Source organism: Herpailurus yagouaroundi, unplaced genomic scaffold, assembly GCF_014898765.1.
Source record: "Herpailurus yagouaroundi ecotype Mexico unplaced genomic scaffold, PumYag 186, whole genome shotgun sequence".
In the NCBI taxonomy this organism is placed as follows: Eukaryota; Metazoa; Chordata; class Mammalia; order Carnivora; family Felidae; genus Herpailurus; species Herpailurus yagouaroundi.
In genome coordinates this window covers 1090706-1117132 of record NW_024412417.1, presented here as the reverse complement: position 1 = coordinate 1117132, position 26427 = coordinate 1090706, and the positions used below count along the sequence as shown (strand labels likewise).

Sequence of the window (26427 nt, the reverse complement as noted above, 5' to 3'; positions counted from 1 at the left end):
CTTGGTGAGTACTGTTAAATGTTAATCGTTATTTTTATCCACAGAGAACTTTAAAAATTGTAGTAGAAAGAACCTGAGTGCTTATGAGATTAAAGAATAATTTAAATGTTTGGAGTCATATAAGAAACCTGAAGACCGATTTAGCTGAGATACTGTGTGTCTTATTCAGTGGCTTGATGTGCTTCAATCATATTTGGGAGATTTTACATATTTTAATATATAATACTTGCCAATATCTCTTTGCTAGAATATTTGGATACAAATATTGATGAAGTTAACATACAGTGTTCTCAACCTGACCAACCTTTATTAGGACTTCTTTGCATTAAATTACTGATTGGTATTAGATCATTCCTGTTCTTATGTTTATTTCTTACACTTAAGTTATCTACTTTATGATTTGGTTTTATATAAAAGTATGTACACAATGTCCATGCAGTAAGCATTTGCTCAAGGCACAGACCTGGAAAGAGTTACAAAGTCTTCAAGCAACCTGGATAGTAGGGAGATCACCATGTGCAAAAAAAGATATGCAGACTCAATCTATTTGCTTCATGTTCCTTATTGGAGACTTTACTGCGTATTGGCCCCGTACCTGGCTCTCTGCCCTGACTCAGGCCGGCGGACAATAGAGACACAAATCAGAATACAGAGTATAATGCATGCTGTGTTGTGATGGTAAACTGTACCTATATGAGTTGCATAATGAAGGATGTTTAGGATTCTCAGTGTGAAAAGAGAGAAAAAGTTATCCCAGACAGACGTCACTACATAGAAAGGTAGAAAGAGGTTTACTTCTTTAGTAACCTGAATGGATCTTGGGAAGTAGGGGGACAGGGTATCCTCCCTAAGTAGGCCTGAATCAGATTCTTTCCATATAAGCGTTTCATGCCCAGAGCATGTAGAGAAAACATCTGTGCTCTGGAAAGATTTATCTTTAGGAGCAAGAAGGAAAGCATTTAGACAGCGAGAGGGAAAGAAATTTGGAAACAAATGAGACAGCCTCCTGACTGATTAGAGGAGACTGAGAAAAGAGCAGTGGTGGATATTACCTAGGTATTAGCTTGGGCATTAGAAGGAGGTTAAGACTTTTGGCTGAAATAAGGCATCAGAGGAATTGGTACAGATCTGGGGTAAGAAAATTGTAATTTTTTATTACATGTAAAATTAGAAATAATGACAGGGTATCTTGGAAGAGATGTGACAGCTCTTAGCCCATTATATAGTATTTTTTTTTAATCATGGATGTCCTTCCTATAGACTGTAAACTCAACAAGGGCCTTTTGCCTTGTTTATCTTTTCAGCCACACTTTTTCTTTATATCTCATAACATGTGAAAGCTGAAAAATATTATAAGATGAATGAATAAGGATGGAATGAGTAAATAAATGTAACTAGTAGTTGGAACATAAGAAAAAATATATATTTAATGGGCAAAGGCCTAAGAAACATATAAAGAATTCAGAGATATCTTTCAGCACAAAAATTTAATACTCATCCATAAAAACCCTATCCTTTGGAAGATGCAATGCTTCACTGAGAAAAAATTTACTAGATCCAACATATGAATAACTTAAAATGGAAATTTATATCAGTAAATTTAATTTTCTTTTCAATTGTTAACTTCATGTTTTAATTTTATTGATTATTAATTTTAAACAATATATCCTCATTGACAATACATTTTATCCTGATAATAGGTAACACCATTTTGTGAAATTTTATCCCCTTATCCATTTCAAAATTATTTCTCTTCCCAGAGTGAGAACTTAAATATTTTTCTTAGCAAAATGTAAATGTAACCACTTCCCACATTTGGTAAATTTACTCATATTTAATAATTATATATTGTTTATTCTGTTAGTACTTTCAATGAGGTAAGTAAGCATAAATACCTGCCTTAGGAATATTATAATTTTTGCTGAGAGTATAATTAATGAAATATCCATATGTAAAAGCCACTTATCATAATAAACCCACCATTAATGCTTAATATTTCCATGTTAAATCTATATCTATGCCTTATAATATGTAATAAAAATTAATAACTTTTCATTAAAAATTACAAAGTTTCCCTATCCATTTATTCATTGAATATCTTTTATATTCCAGGGTTTGTAGCAGGTACCAGGATTATACAGATGCCCTGCCCTTGAGTGTTTTACAGGCTAGTGAAATGTGTCTCAAAAAAACTGCTTTAGGAATGTTCTGGGAATATTATTTAAAAATAGAAGATCTCCATTCTCAACTCTACAGAGTTTGATCCCTAAGGGCCATATCACCTCTTAGGAGTTTGGAGACTTTAATAAAGGGAAAGAGAGATTTCTGAAGTAACTCCACAATGCATTTTAGACTAGGATGGAATTTGTGAAGTCTGATAATTGCAATGTCTACATTATTACTAGGAAAAAAAAGAGAGAGAGAGGGAAACTTTTTTCAGTGCTTACTGGAAAATTGTCATCTTTCTTAAAAAGCAAAATTCATGATTTCATTGTTGCATGAAGTCATTATTATAAGCACTGATTAGCTGATTTATCCATGTAACATGTAAACTATTCTTTCATTTTCCCCAAATGGACATCTTTTGATAGTCATCTCTACAGTCAATTATTTTCCATTTAAAGAGTATAGAAATTATAAAGTATTTGGTGAAATACAACGAAAATTGATTCTTTTCTCATTTCTACTTGCTGAAGCATGTAGCACCGTGAACTCTGCATTAGCTTTGCAATTGATAAATTAAATGTGTTAATGAATGGTAAAGGCATTTTTTGAGTCACTAAAGAAACACTTCTCAAAATCATGATAATCTTTCTTTTTAGGTAAGAAGCAAGACTACATAGAAAACAGGACAATGGTAAAAAGAGACTTAGAAAAGTTACACAACTGTATCTTGTATAAGTGTTAAAAAATTAGTAAATCAAAAAGCATGTCATTTTCCTAAGATAACGATGTTAAACCTTATTTGTGTGATATTAAACCTCATATCCAGAAAAAAAATTAATCATTGAATTTAGTTATTACTAATTTAAAGCAAATGGATGTTGCTTAGAAATTGGGGTAATGAGCAAAGTAAAAAGAAGAAAAATTGGAGAAACACAAATGTTATTTAAACAGTTTACTTCTATGTAAGCTAGAAGAGAGAATAGCATATACCTTCTTGAATCCTGAAATTTAAGGTTATTTAATAGATTTTAAAAATTGTTGAATGTTCAAGTTGGAAGACACCTTAGTGAAAATTTATTTTTTAAAGTCTCATTCTATGAATGAGACTAGGGATTAATGACTTGCCCAAGATCACAGATCTTGTTAAAAACAGATTCTAGTTAGAAGCTTAAGAGGACTTCAGTCTATAGTAAGCTCAAAGTAAATTAGAGAGACAACGAATATCTAAGAGAGCTGAGTTCAAAACGAACGATTCTTGATCATTCAGGGGAAAAAATAATGCTTTCTACTTGGGTTCAAACTGCATGAAAATTGACAATTTTCTTCTTTAGGCTTTCCCATTTTCATCATCACTGTCATTGGTTAACTTCCCAACTGACTTCCTTTTGAAATGAATGATTAGAGTTGTTGGTAACTAACCGGAAAACCCTGCTTTTTGCAGCTGGATGAAGAAGCCTAGATGTGGCGTACCTGACCAGACAAGAGGTAGCTCCAAATTTAATATTCGTCGAAAGCGATATGCATTAACAGGACAGAAGTGGCAGCACAAACACATCACTTACAGGTATGAGAACTAATGAGGAATTACTGTTTTTTCCATTTTTTCACAACCATTTATTTTGACATTTTGTTGGCCATCTTATGCACATTGACCACATGGTAACATATAGGAATATGATATTGACATAGGGAACTGAGACCTGCAATCAAGAAGAGAATAAATTGGCCATTTGCAGTCCTTGTAAACATTTCTTAAATTCTAGATCTTTTTTGTAAACTATATCTTCAAGCTTCTTGAAAGTACCAAATCCTGAGCGATTCTGAGATGAATATTTTACACATTGACATTCTTTAATAAGGATTCATAATCTAAAAAGTAATCAAATAATAAAGTTTACAAATAATTGTCTTTGAAGCAAAATGCCTTTGACTCTATTAATTAACTTTTAGTATCAGTCCAAACATTTTACTTTCTATCTTTTTGGGAACAGTGGAGTTGGATCATCGTTTCTTGTTTTGTCTCTACTGAAGGACGCCGAAGGGATGCCAGTGTCTTCCATCCTGGAGTGACCACTGCTGCTAACGGAGATGTTTCTAGTTATTCATTAATTCATTGAACAACTGTCTATTGGGTCTCTGTTTGAACAAAAACAATTCCAGGCCCTGTGGTTATAGAGATAAGTAGAACACAGGTCTCCATTCGTTCTTTTGGAATTTGCAGTCCTGTGGATAAGTTCATCAATCATATAAATGTGATGCCTGTTATGAAAGGGAAGGAAGAGAAACTTATAAAAACAGGGCCGTCTAACCCATTCTAGAAAACCAGGAAAGGTCTTCCTAAAGAAATGGCCTTTCAGCTAACCACCACAGGAAGAGAAAGAACTTGTTAGACTAAAGGGCAAGGAAGGGCAGGACACTTCAAGGGGAGGGTAGGATGCCAGGAGTTACATGAATAAAAGAAAGAAATTTATAATTCTCATTCTTTGTATAAATAACCCTTCTCGAGGGGCGCCTGGGTGGCGCAGTCGGTTAAGCGTCCGACTTCAGCCAGGTCACGATCTCACGGTCCGTGAGTTCGAGCCCTGCGTCAGGCTCTGGGCTGATGGCTCAGAGCCTGGAGCCTGTTTCCGATTCTGTGTCTCTCTCTCTCTCTGCCCCTCCCCCGTTCATGCTCTGTCTCTCTCTGTCCCAAAAATAAAAAAAATAAAATAAAATAAAAAACGTTGAAATAACCCTTCTCGTGCACTTAAAGATAAAATTTAAGCCTCAGTATATAGATTTTCTACCGATACATCTGGTTTGTGCCATTTGAACTTATTTTAGTTATTTTGAGAACACTTTTCAGTGTTATTTTATATTCTTTTACTAATCCTCCCAGATAGCATGCTCCTAGAATTTTGTGCAACCTATTCCAGTTACTTCTGCAGATAAGAGAAATCAAGGAGGAAGCAGTCTTAAGTCAAGCCCATGTAGTAAATGTGAAGTGTTAGAAGAGTTCCTTAAAGGACAACAACAACAGAAATACCTGCTACCTCTGCATCTAACAACATTGCACAGCTACTTAAAGTTGTAATGAAATAAAAGATACAAGAATTTGTAAAGAAATAAAACTATTGTTATAGTTTATATCAGTTCCTATATAGAAAGCACTGAATAAACCCTAGACAATTTTCAGAAATACCTAAAGAATATGGTTAACTTAAAAAATAATACATTTCATGTTTAAATTTTAGGTTTACAAAAACGTTGAGCAGATAATACAAGTAGTTCCCATATACTACATTGCCCACCACCACCTCATGTAAACACTCATAGTCTCTCCTTCTATTAAGATCTTGCATTAGTGGGATCTGTTTGATACAATAGCTGTGCCAGTGTTGGTATGTTAATTCTAACTAAAGTGCACACTTACAATAGGGTGCACTCTTTGTGCTGTAGTTTTATGGGTTTGACAAATGCATGATGTCAAGCAGCATTACAGTATCATCAGAATAGTTTTATTCTATTATATTGTATTCTAAAAATATTGTGTTATACTTCATCATCCCTCTTCTCCTCCATAACCCCCAGAAACTACTGATCATTCTAATTTCTTTGTAATTTTGCTTTTCTGGAGTGTCATAGAGTTGGAACCATACCATACGTATATAGCCATTTCAAACTGCCTTCTTGCACTTAGCGATGTGCATTTAAGGTTCCTCCATCTTGTTGCATTCCTTGATGGCTCATTTCTTTCTTTACTGAGTAATATTCTGTGTATGTATGGGCCACTGTGTGTCTACCCATTCACCTATTGGAGCCTTATTGGTTGCATACAGTTTGGAGCAGTTATGAATAAGGATGGTATAAAAATTCATGGGCATGTTTCTATGTGGGCAAAGATTTTCAATTCATTTGGATAAGTACCCAGGAGTATAATCGCTGATCATATGGTGAGACCATAGTTAGTTTTGTAAGAAACTGCCGAACTGTCCTTATCCTTGGCATTACTCCCGGTAATAATTTAAAGTGCCTGTTGCTCTCCAACCTCACCAGCATTTAGTGTTGACAGTATTTTGGATTGTAACCATTCTAATAGATGTGTAGTGGGATCTGATCACTGTTTTAATTTGCAATTCCCTAATGATACGTTATACTGATTATATTTTCATATGCTATTTGCCATCTGTACATCTTCTTTGGTGAGATGTCTGTTTGGATCTTTCGACTAATGTTTTTGGTTTTTTTTTTAATCTTTTTAATATTTATTTATTTTTGAGAGAGACAGAGCATCAGTGGGGGAGGGGCAGAGTTAGGGGGACAGAGAGAATCTGAAGCAGGCTCCGAGCTCTCAGCACAGAGCCCAACACAGAGCACGAACTCACAGACCACGAGGTCATGACCTGAACTGAAGTCAGAAGCCCAACCGACTGAACCACCTAGACGCCCTGTTTTGACTAACTTTTAATTGAGTTGCTGTTTTAAGAGCTTTTTTTATAAAGAGTTCTTTATATATTTTAGATACAAGTCTTTTATCAGATATGTTTTCCAGTATGTTCTCCTAGTCTGTGACTTGTCTTCTTATTCTTTTTGCAGAGCAAAAGTTTTAATTTTAATAAAGTCCAATTTATCAATTATTTTTTTTCTTTTATTGTGCTTTTGGTGTTGTATCAGAAATATCATTTCCAGGGGAACCTGGGTGGCTCAGTTGATTAAGCATCTGACTGTGGTTCAGGTCACGATCTCCTAGTCTGTGAGTTTGAGCCCTGCGTCGGGCTGTGCTGACAGCTCAGAGCCTGGAACCTGCTTCAGATTCTGTCTCCCTCTCTCTCTGCCCCTCCCCCACTCACACTCTGTCTCTCTCTCTCTCTCTGTCTCTCAAAAACAAATAAAAACTAACTAACTAACTAACTAAATAAATAAATAAATAAATAAAATTTCTAAACCCAGGATCACTTAGTTTTCCTTCTATGTTATCTTCTAAAAGTTTAATAATTTTCCATTTTCAATTAGGTCTATGATCAATTTTGAGTTAGTTTTTATTAAAAGTGTAAAGTCAGTGTCTAGATTCACTTTATTTGCATGTGGAAGTTCAGTTCCAGCACCGTTTGATGAAAAGACCATTTTTTTCTTCATTGCCTTTGCTCTTTGCCAAAGATCAGTTGACTTATATGTGTGGGTCAATTTCTAGGCTCTTTATTCTGTTTCACTGTCCTTTCTTTTTATTTGTAAACCAATATCACACTGTCTTGATTACTGAAGTTTTATACTAAGTCTTGATATCAGATAGTGCCAGTTTTCTGACTTTATTCTTCTTCAGTTTTGTGTTTTCAGGGTCTCTTACTCTTCCATACAGAGTTTAGAATTAGTTTGCCCGTTCCTTCAAAAGAAATTGGTAGGATTTTGATTGTGATGGTGTTGAATCTACAGATCATTTGGGAAGAACTAATATGTTAACACCATCGAGTCTTAATATTCATGAACATGAAACTCTCATCATTTATTTAGGTCTTTGATTTCTTTAATCCCAGTTAGGTTTTTGTTTGTTTGTTTGTTTTTACTTTTACTCATATAGATCTTAGGCATAAACTGTAGTCCAAGTGAGAGGCTATAACAACATACCATAGATTGAGTGGCTTATAAGCAGCAGAAAATTACAGCTCACAGTTCTGGAGACTGGAAGTCTGAGATCAAGGAGTCAGTATGGTTTGGTGAGTCACAGACTTCACATGTATCTTCACATGGCAAAAGGGCTAAGATCTCTGTGGGATACTGATCCCATTTATGAAGGCACCACCCTCATGACCTCAAGCACCTCCCAAAGGCCTCATCTTCTATTACCATCATTTTTGGGGGTTAGGATTTTAATATATGAATTATAGGGGGAGATAAATATTCAGACCATAGTAATATATTTTAATAGATTTAGTCCTAAATATTCCTTTTATTTTTGGTACTGTTTATGATATTGTGTTTTTAATTCCAAATTCCAAATGTTTGTAACTGATATATAGGAAAACAATTGACTTTTGTATACTAGCTTTGTATCTTCCAGTTTTGCTATAATCACTCATTGGTCCAGGATTACTTTGTTAATTCTTTGATATTTTATACAGAGAATAATATCACCTGAAAGAAAAGAGTTATATTTTTCCTTCCCAATCGGTGTGTCTTTTATTTCCTTTTCTTGTCTTAAAACTGAGACTGTCAGTCTAATGTTGACAAGGAGTGCTGAAGGCAAACATGATTGCCTTTTCCCCAGTCTTTAGGAGAAAAGCATCTAGTTCCTCATCAGTAAGTATGATGTTAGCTGTAAGCTTTTTTCTAGATGTTTATCAAATTGAAGAAGTCCCCTCTATTCCTAGTTTGCTGGAAGTTTTTATTATGAATGAGTGTTGGATTTTATGAACTGCTTTTCTTTGCTTTTTCTGCACCTATTGATATGATCATATGATTTTTCTTTAGCCTTTTAATGTGAAGGATTACATTAAGTGATTTTTCAGTGGAACCAGCTTCTCATGCCTGTAGGGTAAATCCCACTTTGTCATAGTGAATAATTCTTCTTACACATTGTTGGATTTTATTTGCTAATTTTTTGTTGAGGATTTCTACATGTATGTTCATGAGTAACACTGATATGTAGTTTTTCTGTCTTGTAAAGTCTTTATCTGGGTTACTTAATTCCATGAGTACTAGCCTCATGGAATGGGTTAGAAAGTGTTTCTCTACTTCAGTTTTCTGGAAGAGATTGTAGAGAATTGGTATGACTTCTAACGAAATGTTTAATAGACCCAATACAACCATTTGGGTCTCGTTCTTTTTTTTCATGTTTTTAAGGTTATTAATTTTTTTTTATTAAATCTGCTTAATAGATGTAGTCCTGTTCAGATTATCTGTTTTTCTTTGTGTAAGTTTTTACAGATTGTGTCTTTCAAAGGAGTTGGTCCATTAAATCTGTGTTAGTCTGCTCAGGCTGCCATCACAAAATACCACAGCCTGGATAGTTTAAGCAACAGAAATTTAATTTCCCCAAATCTGGAGCCTGGAAGTCCAAGATTAACATGCTGTCGAGGTTAGTTTTTGGTGAAGTTTCTCTTTCTGGCTTTCAGACAGCCACCTTCTCATTATGTCCTCCTCTTACCTCTCCTGTGCATGTGTGGAGAGACCAGGAGATTTCTGCTATTTTTTTGTTTTGTTTTGTTTTTTGTTTTTTTTTTTCTTTTCTTATAAGGATGTCAGTCAAACCAAATTAGGACCCCATCTTGTGACTTCATTTAACCTTAATTACCTCTTTAAAGGCCTATCTATAAATATAATTGGGGGTTGTGGCTTCAATTTATTTATGTCGGAGAAGACCTTGTAGATCATTAGGGAAAGAACGGGCTATTTTACTTGTTAAGTTTTTCTGTAATAAGTTGTTATCCATATGGAAAACAATGAAATAAGATTCTTACCCCAGACCATATAAAATTAGTAAATATTAATTGGATTAATGTGCATAATCAACTTTAGAACTACAAAACACACAACTCTGCCTACTGATATTTACTGCTTTCATTTCAAGTAGTGTCCTTTTTCTCATCTCATTTCCAAACTTAACAGTGTACCTGTTTACTGTCTGTGCGTACTTAGGTACTGACTTACACCATTCGTTTAAGAAAGAAAGAAAGAAAGAAACTTAAGAGCCATCATGTTAAGAACTAATCATAATTCCGTTTATGCTATGTCCCTATACTGACAACTGTGTCAGCCAGTTTTGAATACGAAAATAATTATGTGTCTATCCCTGTAAACTTCTAGGTTATTGATAAACTCATCATATGGTTATGAGTTCTATTTTGGAGTAAGAAAGATCTAGATTTGAATCCTGGCTCTGATACTTGCTACCTGTAAGACCAGGGTCAAACTACTTTACCTTCTAAGTTTCATTCTCCCTGTGTGCAAAATGAGTATTGTAACACTACCGACCTCATAAAACCTAGGAGATAATTAAGTCAGATGATGGTGGGGGAAAACTCCCAAAAAAACAGACAAACAAACAAAAGAACCCACTTCAGGACAGTGCTTGAAACATAGTGCTTAGGAAATGCCAACTATCATCTTAACTTTTTTTTTTAAGTTTATTTATTTTGATGAAGAGAGAGTGCATGCACATGAGTGAGCAATGGAGAGACAGAGAGAGAGAGTGAGAGAGAGAGAATCCCAAGCAGGCTCCACGCTGTCAGTGTAGAGTCCGACTCAGGGCTCAAACTCACAAACAGTGAGATCATGACCTGAGCTGAAATCCAAGAGTCAGTTGCTCAACTGACTAAGCCAGCCTGGCGCTCCATCTTAACTTGTTTTAATTCACCAGACAACAGAAATTGTTGAGAGTATTCTAATAGAATTACAGAAAGTTGAAGGTGAGAGCTAAGGATTTTAAAATTTAAAGTTAGTATATGTAGGGTGTTAAGTTGCCTTGTGTAAAGTAAGTACCGTATAAACATTTACTACTACTTTTATTCCTATATTTAGAAAAATAAATACAAGATATTCTATTGAGGGAAAAAAATTACTCTTTAAAAGGATAGTTGAAATGTGCCCTTGCAGAATGCAGCCAGCAGTTGGAGTGGGGGTGGTTGAAGTAGGTTTTATTTGATGGCAAACTCGTTATGAGCCGACAGCATCATATGGCTCAAAAAAGAATTGAAATGAACAGATTAGATTGATAGAAAGCAAAGTGTCCAAAGCAGTGATGATGCCAATTTTTCTCTTTGCTTTGCTGGCCAACCTTTACCTGATGTATCCTTTTTCTCTTTGGTCCACCACATTTCCAGCTGCTTCTTGGCAAATTAAAGTACACCTTTAAAAAGGAAATAAAAATGCTAAGAGATCTTGAAAACAGGCTGCATGAGAAAGAGCTCAATATTAGAGCCAAGGATTCTCAACATGATGGAAAAAATTATTTAAAGGAGAAAATTCCAGTTATTTTCAAATACTTAAAGGCTTTCGGAAGAACCTAATATTTTGAGCTGTTGGAAAATTAAATCATTCATCCTAAGTCTTCATCATCAGAAGCATATAAACCAAACAACTTATTCACTTGTCAGGGAAATTTGAGACCATTTGTGGAATGGTTGGAAAGTTAGATTATATAACTTTAAAATCTCTTCCTATCTTTAAAATGTGGAATTGGAAACAGCCTTCTATAATTACTCCACTTAAAGGGAATGTCTAGGCTCCCAGGCTTTCCACTTTAATGACCTCAGTGCAGGATACCTAGAAATGGGAACTTCTGAGATCGTACCAGAAGATCACATAAGTATTCTTAGAGGTCTGTGTAACTTTGGCTGATGCATAATTTACATGCTGGTAATAATTGTTATTTAAATACTGGTGGCCATTCATGTCTTACTTGCATCTTTATGATCAATTTTCTTTTGGCACATTTTGCTTCTTGGGTAATTAGGTGTTGTTCATTCAATGAGTGGTTATTGAACAGCATTATGTGACAGCACTGGCAATACATGAGTTAAGTAAGACCCCCGCTCTGATGGAACACATAGTTGAATGTGGGAGACAGGTATTTAAGTGAATAATTGCAAAATAGTATATTTTATGTGACATCAAGACCTTACAGCATTTATTACATCAGAGACCATATCCATGTTATGCTCCCCAGAACCTAGAGTGGCTGCTGTGTATAATGCTCTCATTACATAGTTGTTGAATAAATTAATGAATTGTGTGTTTTATTCGAAACAATAATAGGAATTTAATGAATAACCTTATTTTTTATCAATATAGCTTTATTTCCCAAGTTTATTAAACATGGTATAATATATGCTTAGCCTAAATTCTTTTTCTTTATAAAATCTAAACTCCAAAATAACATTTTATGTAGTAAGTATCCCAGGAGTAGGTACTTAAACTGCCAGATCCAGCTGTTTTTTAAATTGTGTTATACTAACAAGGATTCATAATAATTAATGTGATACTATTATGTTATATTAATTAGTATTGACTCTCTTTGTATTTTCTCCCTTAGTTAACCTTGATTTTAAATAAATGTTTTTGTGACTCCTGAAGTTACACACTGGAAGTTATTGTTTTACTTTAATAACATATGCAGAGAAAAGAAACCTAAAAGTTTTGAGCAATAATCAGTTCCTCCCCAGAAACATTTGTCATTATTCTCTTTAAACCCAATGAGGTCACTGAATTTGATGATGCTCTTGACTGCATAGAGAATTCAGGTTGTGTGTCTAGAGGATACACGACAGGCTGTGTAACAGACACTATTTAATAAAACCCGAAGTAATATGTACTTTAGTCTGCCTTGCCTGAGAAACTAGCATCTTGGGAAATAGCAAAATATTTAATGTAAGCTTTTCTAGAGGGAGAGACTCCATATTCAGTCTCTATTCTCTAACCATTTCTTCTACTTAAAGTAAAGCTGCATCAAGATACAAACATTATATGAATGAAAGTAAATTAGTCTATTTAGTTCTCTCTTGATAGAATATCATAATACATTCTGGATATGGATCTGACAATGATTTAACTATGTCAATTATGTTGATTATTTTTACTCTGTTATACTCCTAGCAATTGTCTACTTTCTCAGTTACAATACATTCCATTTAGTTGCTAATCGTTTTTTGTAAAATGTTAGTATGAATGTTAGTATGCTTTTCTGACCAACTAATTTTTGTCTGTTGAATTGACTAAAGGCTATTTAGCTTTGTCCATATAAAAATAATTTTGACATAAGTACACACACACACACACACACACACACACACACACACACAACTTCTGTAACTTAACGAGATGCTGAAGTATTCAGTTTTATTTCAAAATTAGAGATAAAACATTACCCTAAATTTGAAAAAGGTTTATCACTCTCAAAATTTAAAGGGGAAATAATTACTAATATGTAGAGTTGTTATTAATTAAATTGGTATGGATCTAGTGATGTTAAAACTAGAGAATCCTTGAGGAGCCTGTGGGTGGCTCAGTCAGTTAAGCGCTGACTTCGGCTCAGGTCAGGATCTTATGGTCGGTGAGTTTGAGCCCTGCATAAAGCTCTGTGCTGACAGCTCAGAGCCTGGAACCTGTTTCGGATTCTGTGTCTCCCTCTCTCTCTCTGCCCCTCCCCCATTCATGCTTTGTCTCTCTCAGTCTCAAAAATAAATAAACGTTAAAAAAAAAAAAAACTAGATAATCCTGACTTTACATGGTAATCTTTAGGCACTGGGTAATATTTACTGTGTCACTCAAGTAACTAATTACAGAGTTTACTTCATTTGAAAGGCAAAAACCTTTCGCAAGGGCTTTGTTTCACATTTCTTATTACATCTATTCAAAAGAACAAATGTTTTATATTTTTACAGTTTACATTTATCTATTTTATAGAACTAATGAAGCAAAATAATTCCTACAGTGTTATCAATAAAGAAAACACACATATATTTTTCAGTAGGGTTTTGTTAGTAAAGACCTCATTTTCTCAAAATTTGCTATTTCTCTGAATATCAAATTCTCACACTTTTAAAAAAATTATCCTAAAGGAAATATAGTGAACTTAACATCTGACTTATCATTGTAAGATTTATGTTTCTATTGAGAAATATAAGGCAGAGTACAAGTTTCTTTTAATACACAATACAAATACCAAAATATATAGGTTTTTTTCTTATTTTCATATTAGAGATAAAATAATGCTCTAACTTTGGAAAAGATTTATTACTCTATGAAAACACTGAAGGGAAATACTCCATGATTAGTATGTAGAATTGTTATTAAATGAATTGGCATGGATTCAGTGCAGTTAAAGCTAGGGAATCCTGACTTGACACAGTTATCTTATAAGTCAATTGACATGTTTCACTACCAATTGTTCTGATGAATAAAGAGGTCAAAAAATGCCCATTTGATCAGTTTTATTATAGTATTTTATAAGGCATGGTCATTAAAGATAACATTTATTAATTTTTTTTAGGTAAAAGTTTCAAAATTTAGCAACATGAAAGTTTAAAAGAATCAGTGAAATGGCATAATGAAAAAAACTGATAAAGCCTTCCAAAAAATGAAATCAGTCGTCTTATTAGAATGAAAAATATGTTCAGGGCGCCTGGGTGGCTCAGTCAGTTAAGTCTCTGTCTTGAGATCAGGTCGTGAGTTCACAGTTCCTGAGTTGGAGCTCCACATAGGGCCCTGTTTTGATAGTGCAGAGACTGCTTGGGATTCTCTCTCTTCCTCTGTCTCTGCCCCTCCCTGACTTGTGTGCACACACACACACACACACACACACACACACACATTCTCTCTCTCTCTTTCTTTCTCTCTCTCTCTCTCTCTCAAAATAAATATTTAAAAAGACCAAAAAAACAAAAAAGTATGTTCATTATAACTATTCTATTCACAGAAAAGCAAAGTAAAAACATTTTAAAATTAAATTAGCTTTATTAAGTTTTTCAAGCATAACCTTCATTTTATAGCATTTTTTGTTTTGCAAATATATATCTTAATAATTTTGAGCATCGTTAGAACTACTAAGAATGACAGTCTTATTATTGTTGATATCATATATCTGTGTTCATTATTATTTCATATTAGTAAGTACAAACTACATCTCAATGGCATAAAAATTCCAAATTTTTTTTTGTTTGTTTGTGCATTGTTCGGAACTCTAACTTTGAAGTGCACTCATGTGTCTTGTATTTGTTAGTGGCATCACAAATATTGTGGTTCAGTATATTTTGGACGCCAATCAGGGCATAGCTTTGACACACAGTGATGTGTTTACAAATCCAAATGACACTTCACATTTATTATTCTTTACTATGTCGCTTCATTTTTCTCAGAACCATTATGTACTTATATACATATCATACTAATGATTTTTTTTCTTTTTTAAAACAAAATAATTTCTTCATTACACGCTGAATAAAACACCAATTCCCACTAACAGTACTCTCAGAACTTTCACTGAAATAGTGTAATTCTTCCTATCTCCATGACTACCATTCTAGTACAATGTTCTGTATTCCTTTGCTTGAACTTCTGAAATGTTGCCTTGCTTCCATTCTTGTCTTCTTATCCATTTTTCATTAGACATAGTGGTCTTTGTAAACTAGAATAATACCAGGATACTTCTCTGCTTCTCCTTTCACAGAATATAACCCACTTCCTGCCAGTTTTCTTTCATCTCATACCACTGTCCTGAGTGTTCATTTTACGCCAATTCACAGAGCACTCCCGTTCTTTGAACTGGCCAAGTGTGTGGGGGCTGCTCACTATTCCTTGTGGCTGGAAACTGTGTGCTCGCTAAGCAAGTCATTGAATTCGCATTTATTATCTACTGACCTGACCTCACCTCCTCAACCTTCACTTGCTACCATCTGTAATTATCTTTTTGATGTTGTTGGGGTTTTTTTTGTTTGTTTATCTCTTATCACTGAAGCAGACTCTTCTTCAAAGCTGTATCTCTGGCACATAGAACAGTAGCCATATATGTAGTGTGTTCTTTCAAAGAATGTGTCATAAAAAGACTTCCCCACTAATGAGGGTCTTCTGAGACCCTGTAGGTTGGGAATAAGATAGAAGACTACTAGGAAAATTAACTTAGATAAAATTCAGAGTTACGACATTAATCTGAATGTTCTTCAGCCATCAGGCAGGAAATTTAGAGACTAACAAGCCAGACAGAAGCAGCACCACATATCTTAATCTAGAAATTTACCCTTTCTCAAAATGGAGTTCAGATCATCACACTGAAGGGATGTAAAGTTAAAACAAACAAGTAAGGCAACAACAAAATACTGTATAACATTCTCCCTGAACAGGTTTGAATTGTTTTATTCTATCCGGCCTGTGGTTCAGTTCAGAAAACATGGCGTCTTGCTTGGCACCTCCTTTTCCTTCACGGCCTGTGTCCAGCCATCAGTGTATCTTGGAATACGTGTCCTCAAAATTTGTCCCAAATCCATCTACTTCTCAGAATCTCCACCGGCAGTCCCCTGGCCTCCACTTTCACCTCCATCTTTCACCTGAAGTTTTGCAGGAGTTTCCAGCGGGTCTCCCTGCTTCAACTCTTGCTCTGTTTCAATAGATTTTTGACACGATGCTGAATCATTTACTTAAAAAAAGTATAATTCAAATGTTACTTAGCTCATGATGTCCCACTTCTTCCCCTCTCACTTGGAGCAAAAACCAAACTCCTTACAGTGGCCAAAACCTTTGATCTTCTGGCCTCCTCTCTAGCCATGGCCACCTCACCATTCTTGGTACTTTCCGAGACTGTCTCCAGCTTCAAGCCCTTCCACTTGTCATCTCCTGTCTGGAATGCTCTCTGGTCCCATTCCATTTCCACCTGGTTTGCTTCCTCATGTTTTTGTTTTTTGTATTTTTTTTTTAATACAGTGAAATTTACCATCAAATAGTCAATGTAAATATGTATTAGAAAATAGTGAAAACCTTGTCTTAGATGTGAGGTCCAGCTTAGAATAGAAGACAGTGCATTCTTGAGCAGAATGTTTAAGTGGAAACACCAGCTCTGCCACTCTAAATTTTCTCTGAAGTTTTCTGAATCTTAGCTTCTTTCTTTGTAAAACAGGTATAAACACCCATCTCTTTGGGTTGCTCAGGGCGTTAAATCAGATACTGTGAAATGCTTGGCTGGCTCAGAGTAAATGCTCAGTTAATACCATTAGTATTGTTTCAGCATGATATCTGCCTCACATTTGTAATTATTGAGACATACCTACAAGTGGGCTAAAAATATAATCTGTATATTATTTTCCACCAGAAAGTATATCTTAATTTTTTTCTATGCTGCTAAATAGCCTTAAAGTAGAAAAAAATAACTTTGAGTCCTATGTATATTATGATATATAATAGAGACACCATAATTTTACTACTGCTATATCATTGTAAATGTTTAGCCTTCAGCTCTCTTTTATTACTGCATTGCAATAAACATTTACTTAAATATTATAGTCTCTTTTATGTATTAAGGGTTTTTTTTGCTTAAATATATGGACTCATGGATGTAAGATTGTTGATGGAAGTATCCATTTGTTATTGGACTCAAGAAAAGTAGACTAAATAATGTCCAAGTTACTGGAGTGCCTGGGTGTCTTAGTTGGTTAAGCATCCAGCTTCTGCTCAGGTCATGATCTAGTGGTCAGTGAGTTCGAGCCCCATGTCGGGCTCTGTGCTGATGGCTCAAAGCCTATAGTCTGCTTTGAATTCTGTCTCCCTCTCTCTCTGCCCCTCCCCAGATCATGCTCTGTTCTCTCTATCAAAAGTGAATAAATGTCAAAAAAATTAAAATAATGTCCAAGTTACTTCTTTAAATTAATATAATTGTGAAATATTTGTATTAAAAAGCTATTCACTCACATAGCTTTTTTTATCATATCTAATTATTTATTTTTTTTCAATATATGAAGTTTATTGTCAAATTGGTTTCCATACAACACCCAGTGCTTCACATTGCTTTTTATAATTAGAAAGAATTAATGTACTATAAGAAAACAATAGAAACTGTAATAACCTTTCCTTTAAAAACTAAGAAATAACTTTGCATCTGCTGAATTGGTGTTTGTAGATAAAAAATAACATAAGGACATTGTTTGGAAGTAACATGTGTGCACACCATGATGTGCCCTTAAAAGTAATGATAGCCAGAAAGAAATTGAATTTTTAATTTCAGCCCGAAACTGTTGCACCTGTTTGGTCATTTGGCAAAGCTGCCTTTCTGTTGTTCAGGAGGCAAAGTGACTGATTGATCTAATTACTCCCCTGTTAAGCATTCTGCAGAGAAGAACTTCTCACTTTTCGCCTTGGTGGATGGATACTATATTATTGAGAATTAAATGACTTCAGTGTGGTGAAATCTAGCTATAAAGACATGAGACATTCATTAATTTTTTTCTTATTTAATATGACTGTTTTTCTAGTATTTTACTCAGCTGAATAGATTGAAATCTGTAATAAGTTGAACTATATATTAAAAAGCCATACTCATTATTCTCTTCTCTAAATTTCAGTATAAAGAACGTCACTCCAAAAGTTGGAGACCCTGAAACCCGGAAAGCTATTCGCCGTGCCTTTGATGTGTGGCAGAATGTGACTCCTCTGACATTTGAAGAAGTTCCTTACAGTGAATTAGAAAATGGCAAACGCGATGTGGATATAACCATCATTTTCGCCTCTGGTTTTCATGGAGACAGTTCTCCCTTTGATGGAGAGGGAGGGTTTTTGGCGCATGCCTACTTCCCTGGACCGGGAATTGGGGGAGATACTCATTTTGACTCAGATGAGCCATGGACACTAGGAAATCCTAATCATGATGGTAAGTGCATGGCTTTTTTCATTGCAAATATTTCTCTTTTTATTTTTGTTTTTGGAATGCCCAAGTAATTGACTGATTTACAAACTTTTTTTAATGTTTATTTATTTTGAGAGAGAGTGCAAGCCGGGGGTGTGGGCGGAATGGTGGTGCAAAGAGAATCCCAAGTAGGAGGAGACCTATCAGCACAGACCTTGTCACCAGGCATGATCTCAGGAACCATGAGATAATGACCTGAGCTGAAATTGAGAGTCAGTAGCTTAACCAACTGAGCCACCCAGGTGCCCAATTTAACCAATGTTTAAGGTGTCAATTCTAAATTCATTTTTAAAAATATAAAACACTATGTGAGCCTTTTTAATAACATTTTAGAATAAGAATTTGTATGGGTCATTAGACAATGCTAGTTTTTCATATGGTCTGTTGCTTGGAGATTAGAACTTTACACTGTGTTCTGTAAACAGACTGAATTTTGTTTTCTCTAAAATGTCACTTAACAGCTTAAGGAAACTCTGCTATTTTTTTCCCACACTTTAGTCCACTGTTTCCACTGGAAACTTAACCTAATTGACATTTGTGGCAATAGTTTCTGCCATTTTTTCTGTTATTCTCTTTTCTGTTTCACCTCTTGAGTTTGTAAAATGTTGCTTCTTGTCTTTCATCTCTATATCCATATGTGGTCTCCCAATATGATATGGCAACATAATTTATTATTTTTATATTATATCTTTACTTTTATCAAAACCACTTTTTGCAAATCTATTCCAACAAGTCTATCAGTTTTCTTATCTTTATAATTATTCTCATATGCAAAAATAAATTTAAAATAACTTGATAACTAAAAGGAAAGCTACTTCAGATAAGAAGTCTGTGTTTCTTCCTAGACAACAATCCATACTTTAATTTTATGTTTCAAAAATATTCATATAATTATAGGATCCTAGATTTATAAGATTCATAAGCAGCCATGTCTTGGAATTCTTATAACCAAAACTTAAATGTTTTTCTTTCTCACAGTAGTAGAATGCTGTTGAAAATACAGCATGTAGGGTCACCTGGGTGGCTCAGTCAGTTGAGTGCCGACTTCGGCTTAGGTCATGATCTCATGGTTTGTGAGTTTGAGCCCCGCGTCAGGCTCTGTGCTGACAGCTCAGAACCTGGAGCCTGCTTCAGGTCCTGTGTCTCCCTCTCCCTCTCTCTCTCTGCCCCTCCCCACACCACTCTCTCAAAAATAAAATAAAAAAACATTAAAAAAAATTTAAAAAGATACAGCATGCATTGTTTTAATGGCAGCTAATCAGCTAATAAAACTCTTAATTCCCTCTTGATGAGTTAAGCCCAGCCATCAAATTAAGCTTTGTTAGTTCACCGAATGTTTAGTTAGCTGGATTAGCGTAACAGCCTTGCATTTTGAGAACATGCAGGATTCAAACATATTATGGATAGCATGAATTAAGGCGAGTTAAATTTACAATAGCATCAATTTTCAAAGAAAGAAAATATGATAAATAACTCTTCCTGTCTTACAAAAGAAAATAAAATATCTAGTGTTACACAAAGTGACCTTTGGCATTGTTTTTAATAGGTATATTGACTATATTAAATTATTACTTCATTTTTAAGAACTGATTTGGAGATGAATGGCAAGTTTGTTGGGAGATTTCACTATATAGTCATGGAATGAAAAGCCAAAAACTTTGAGGTTGAGCAGACCTGCATCTAATTCCTGGCTAACTGATCATTAGCTAAAGAAGCTTCTAACGTTGTCGTATGCTTATTTTCACTCTGTATGTTGTATTGCAGGGCGGGGACATTGCAAGGATAGGTGCTTTCTGTTCAGGCATGTTTAGTCTATACCTGAGCACCCAATAATAAAATATCTGTAATGTGATAGTACCCACATTGGTTTGATACTTAAATCATTTAAAATTAAATATTTCTATCTTATTTTTATCAAAATCATACCGGCATTCTACTAGAGTAGTTCAGGCATCTTCCAGTCAATTGTTAATATACATGTTTGCAGTCCAGATAACTGAGAATAGCACTTATAATGGTAGAATTTTGCTGACAGAGGCAAAACTGCATTTGCTTCCAGGGAAAGACTTCTTCTAAAATTATAAACAGAGAAAATTATATTTTATATCAATCATTATAATTCTAAGATTATATTTTATTCTGATAATAGATATAATTGCTAAGGCTACTTTGAATCTAGCTAGCTCTGAAGTCATGTTAATTTGGGGGATGGTGCCTATCAAATGGCCTATTTTTCTCTTAAAATATTGAAATCCTCAAAAAGCTGCACAGATTTTTTAGATGCTTCCTCTATTAGCTGGTATTTTTAAGCATCAACAAATACTTTTTGAAAATAAGCAATAAGCCCAAATCCTAGAAGAGTCCATCCAAGGTGAATGGAACCAGAGAAATTAGGCTAAGAAAAATAAGTAAGGCAACAATCTCTTTGACCTAGGCCATAGCAATTTTTTACTTGACATGTCTCTGGAGGCAAGGGAAACAAAAGCAAAAATGAACTATTGGGACCTCACCAAGATAAAAAACTTCTTCACAGCAAATGAAAAAATCAAGAAGACTAAAAGGCAACCAACAGAATAGGAGAAATATTTGCAAATGACATATCTGATAAAGGGTTAGTATCCAAAATCTATGAAGAACTTACCACACTCAACACCCAAAAAACAAATAATCTAGTGAAGAAAGGCAAAAGACATGAATAGACACTTTTCCGAAGAAGACATCCAGATGGCTAACAGACACATGAAATGATGCTCATCACTCATCAGGGAAATACAAATCAAAACCACAATAAGATACCACCTCACACCTGTCAGAATGGCTAACACAAACAACTCAGGCAACAACAGATGTTGGTGAGGATGCAGAGAAAGGGGAACACTTTGGCACTGCTGGTGGGAATGCAAACTGGTATAGCCACTCTGGAGAACATAACAATATGGAGGTTCCTCAAAAACTTAAAAACAGAAGTATCTCACAACACAGCAATTGCACTACTAGGTATTTATCCAAAGGATACAGGAGTCCTGATTCAAAGGGGCACATGCACCCCAATGTTTATAACAATGCTATCAACAGTAGCTAAATTTTGGAAAGAACCCAAATGTCCATCAATGGGTGAACAGGTAAAGAAGATGTGGTGTGTCACACACACACACACACACACACACACACACTAGAATATTACTTGGCGACCAAAAAAGAATGAAATCTTGCCATTTGCAACAACGTGGATGGAACTAGAGTGTATTATGCTAAGCAAAATAAGTCAAAGAAAGACGAATATATGATTTCACTCATGTGGAATTTAAGAAACAAAACAGATGAACATAGGGTAAGGGAAGCAAAAATAAGATAAAAACAGAGAGGGAGGTAAACCATAAGAGACTCTTAAATACAGAGAAAAAACTGAGGGTTGCTGGCAGGGTGTTGGGAAGGGGGATGGGCTAAATGGGAATGGGCATTAAGGAGGCACTTGTTGGGATGAGTACTGGGTGTTATATGTAAGTGATGAATCACTAAATTCTACTCCTGAAATCAGTATTGCACTATATGTTAACTAACTGGGATTTAAATAAAAAATTAATTAAAAATAATAATAAAAAAAGAAAATAAGCAAAAAGCTTTACGAAAACATCTATAGGGACATTTGAGATAACGTAAGAAATGAGAATGTTTACTCTGATTTAAGTGTGATCATTGTTATGAATGCTTCTGTGTTTTGCATGACTTAAGAGGTTTCCCAAGGAATATATATGTGGAAAGAATTGAAACAGAACATATGAGCTAAGGATGCAATCACATCAGTGGACTTTTGACTCAGATTATGTATTAATACATTTGATTGCCTCTTAATTTTTACTGCAGAAGAATAATATTTTTGTGCCTAAGTATACTATTAAACAAAATGACTATTTAATATTTAGTGTTTCATTTGGAAGAGAATATTTCTTTACTGGTCAAATAAATACTATTTTTCTTTTGAGTGAGCTTAAAGAAAATGGCTACAAAATAATAGTGTTTCAGAATTCTAGGGGATTCGGGAGAAGTTGACTCTCTGTTCTAGATGTAATACCATACAGATTTACTGCTTAATTGAAATTCAGACTTTTAACCAGCAACAGCAGGACAGCTAGGGTAGTGTCGTGCTGAAGTATTGATCATTTATCAAAAGAACAGCCTCTAGCTTTGCTGTGGTACTGGTGAATGTGCGGAGAATTAATGCATTTGTACGTCCCAGATCCTGTCTGTTAGATTATTTTTTTGTATCACATATATACAAGGCCCAATTCTGACATCTTCATTGATAAACTTTTTCTTTTCTTTACTCTATCCCTCAAATGCCCCCAAGCTTACTTAACTGAAAAATTGTCTTTCTTTCCTATTCACAGTTCTTAAGCACCTAGAAAACAGAGCAGCTTGATAATTTAGCAAAAATGCAAATGAAAGAGTCTCTTGATAAGTACCCAGCTCATTTTCCTCAGCATATTGCTCAGCTAATGAAGGCAATTTGAATTCTGTCTACCTCAAAAGAGATAAACAGTGTCTTAGGCTGCCAGTAACCTTTAATTCATTGTTATCCACTTTCCTATCAATTTGCTTATAGTCACGATACCTTTCAAAAACTCATGCTAAAGCCCATTAAGTAAATTACACAATAATTATAAATAAATAAATAAATAAATAAATAAATAAATAAATAAAATGCCCCACACATACCCCTACCTAATAAAAATAATGCTGCTTTTACCCCCATGGAGTGGATAAGCAAAATATGTGCATAGCAATTCTAATTAGAAAATGTTACTAAAATGATATGGTTTTTGAAAAGTATACATTGCCTGAGTACGAGTTGGAAAATTTAACTCTAGCAAAATGTTAAGATTCATTCTGAGCATCATTATCATATTATTTCCTTGACTATGGTATAAAGCTTGAATGGCACTATCAATGTAAACACAAACTTATCACAAAAATTCTAATTAGACAAATATGTACCACAGTAAGCAAAAAGGTTACCTATTAAAATGTTATATAAAACTACAACAGAAAAATATCTAGAAGTCTTATACTATATAGTTGCAAGTCTATTAACAAGAAAAATGCATTGCAGTGCTGCTGTTTGTTGTCAAAAAAGTTACTGCCTTAAAGTGAGAAGATATCAGGACTTGCTCAGGGCTGTCGTGGTAAAATATGATTTCTGGATGTCTGTGAGGGTGTTTCTGGAAGAGATTAGCATTTGATTCAGTAAACTGAGTAAAGATCTTCCCTTACCAACAGCCAATCCACTGGGGGCCAGAATAGAAAGAAAGAAAAAGGAAGGAGGAGTTTTCTCTCTCTTCTTGAGCTGGGACATACCTCTTTTCCTACACTCAGACACTGGAACTCCTGGTTCTTGGGCTTTCAGTCTCTGACTGAATTATACCATTGGTTTTCTAGGTTCTCCAGTTTGCAGATGGCAAGAGCAAATTCTCGGCTTCCATAACCTTTTGAGCTAACTCCTGTAACAAATCCCCTCTAATATACCTGTATATATCCTATTGGTTCTGTTTCCCTGGAGAATCCTGACTAATATAACCATTAAATGTGCTACAGTCACATTCCACATGTAAGCCAGCTCATTCTCTGAGTAAATCTGGTTTAAAAGTCTTCATGATATGATGCCAAAGTCAATGGACTTGATTTATGTCGACGAGGCAGAGTTAACTTTCTGTGTGAGATATTTTGTCATCGGTGTACTAGAGGAGCATTGGTGCCAACAGGTAAACGTAGGCCTTAACCAGCTGCCTACCACCTCCCAACATTGTCTGCTCATTTCGAAGCTGTAACGGCTATATAATATTTTTCAGATGCTTACAGGGTTTTGACTTTTTGATCTTTGAGGACAGGAAAAGTTGAATTTTGCAAAACAGATATTTACCAAGAGGCCTGAAGTGAAGTCTGTAGGAGTATTGTCCAGATCAGTCTATCCTGTGCTTTGTGAAGATAAGGGAAGGACTTGATATGACTGGGCAGTCCAGGATCTTAATCGATCTTTAAACCCAGAGTACTTTTTGAGATTTTAAATATAAAGATATTAGCCCTCTACCAAATCGTTCTTACTTTACCATGTTTTACCAAAAGTTGGAAGCTCTCTCAAACTAATTTACCTTTCAAAACTATAATAAAATTTTTTTGTTTGTTTTTAAAAACATGACTTCTTTCCTTCCTGACTTCCGTCCTGGAATAAACTTAATTTCACTGAGTTTATTTTATTTCAGTACACTGGTGACTTTAATAGTCTTGAGTTTTTCAAAATCTCTGTTACATAGCTTCACATCATTGCTATATACTATCTATTTATGTGTTAGATCCTGTGTACAGTTAGAAAAAACAGATGAATTAGTGTCCTCATACTCAAAACATTATTTCATTATATCAGTTTTAATGAAGTATATAGATGGATCATGGACATTAAAATATATATAATAAAGAACTCTTAGTAAATGAAACAGATAAAACTAGACCTTTCAATGGCTTAACACAACAGAATTTTATTTCTTGCTCATGTCGTGGAGCAGATGGACTATCCACTCACTCAGTCAGAGACCCAGAATAATAGAGGCTTGGCCATCATCAATACATGATTTCCGAAGTTGCCTTAGGCTTTAACCGCCAGACGGTAGCTGGGAGAACTGGGATAGATTTGCTCGTGGAGTGATGTTATGTGCCAGACCTGCAAGTGGTAAAGAACATTCCTGACAACTTCCACTAACTAGAGTTGGAGTCCACGGCCACACCTAATCACAAAAAAGGCTGGATGAAGGTGATGGATTTGATGAGCAACTAGTCAGTGTCTGCCACACCAGTATGTTAGGAGGTAAAAACAATACTAGTTTGACATTAGGTACACTCTGCATCTGTGAATAAGTTGCTTAACTGTAATTTGCCTTAATACAGATTTTGACCTATTGACCACTATTTAGCTTCTATTATTCCTCTCCTCATATACTGTTTGTAGGAATTTTCGTTGTAATTTATCTTGATATAGGTTATTTATCCTTTACCCTAGGTGGTCATCAACAAGGCAAAATAGGGTAGAAATTTCAAATGTACCCCTGAGTTTATCAGTATAAAAAAACTAATGTCTTTGAGTGTTTAAGAAAATCCAACTGATTGAAATTAATAATTTTATAATTTTTTATTGATTAAGTTATTAAGATTAGTAATTAATTCATACTTTGGTTTTGTGCAGTGATTTTTTGCAGAATTACAACCATACTATTACAAAACCTGGCATAGCGCTATTTTAATTTCCTTACAGTTTAAGCACAACAAAACTATCCACTACTTATTCTCACATTTTAATGTATAACTTGCTTCTTCATTTGAAATCAAATGTTGCCACAACTCACCTCCTCCCCAGTGTATTGACTGCATATCAAGGCAGCAGCAGAAATAGCTGTTGGTGCAATCCACACTGGAAATTGTAGTTTGCCATTGATTTAATGCATCAGAGAACAAGACCACCTTCGGCTTTGAGGGAGATTACACCTCTCTCAGGCAAGGCTATACTAGATGTGTGTGTACTAAAAAATGGAGATTGACCTAAGATCATGGGAAATCAAGAACCTAAGAAAATAGGGAAATCAAGAGGTAATTAAAAGACTCTCTGCTGGTTTATCATCAGTCTCACTCACAATTTCATAAAGCCAAATTTAATTGAGTGAATAGTATGTCTCATACTATTTTAAATTCATTGTGTGTACTTAACTCATTTAGTCCTCACAACAAACTTATAAAATAGATAGTGGAATTACTTCCATTTTGCAAGAAAATTGAGGCACAGAAAGTTTGGTGACTGGTCCAAGATTCCCTACGTGGTAACAACAAAATGAAACCACTAAAGGGATACTAAAGAACCAAGG

General features: G+C 34.8%; 1 protein-coding gene across 3 annotated transcripts in view; it reads left to right on the top strand.

The window, feature by feature from the left end:
• The window catches only part of MMP16 (matrix metallopeptidase 16), a 311611-nt gene that overhangs the window by 149183 nt on the left and 136001 nt on the right, over positions 1 to 26427 (top strand). For all 3 annotated transcript variants that reach the window (XM_040493926.1, XM_040493925.1, XM_040493923.1), the window contains exons 3-4: positions 3608 to 3730; positions 18183 to 18487. In XM_040493926.1, coding sequence (XP_040349860.1) covers positions 3608 to 3730; positions 18183 to 18487 — 428 coding nt within the window. The remainder of the gene's footprint in view (positions 1 to 3607; positions 3731 to 18182; positions 18488 to 26427) is intronic.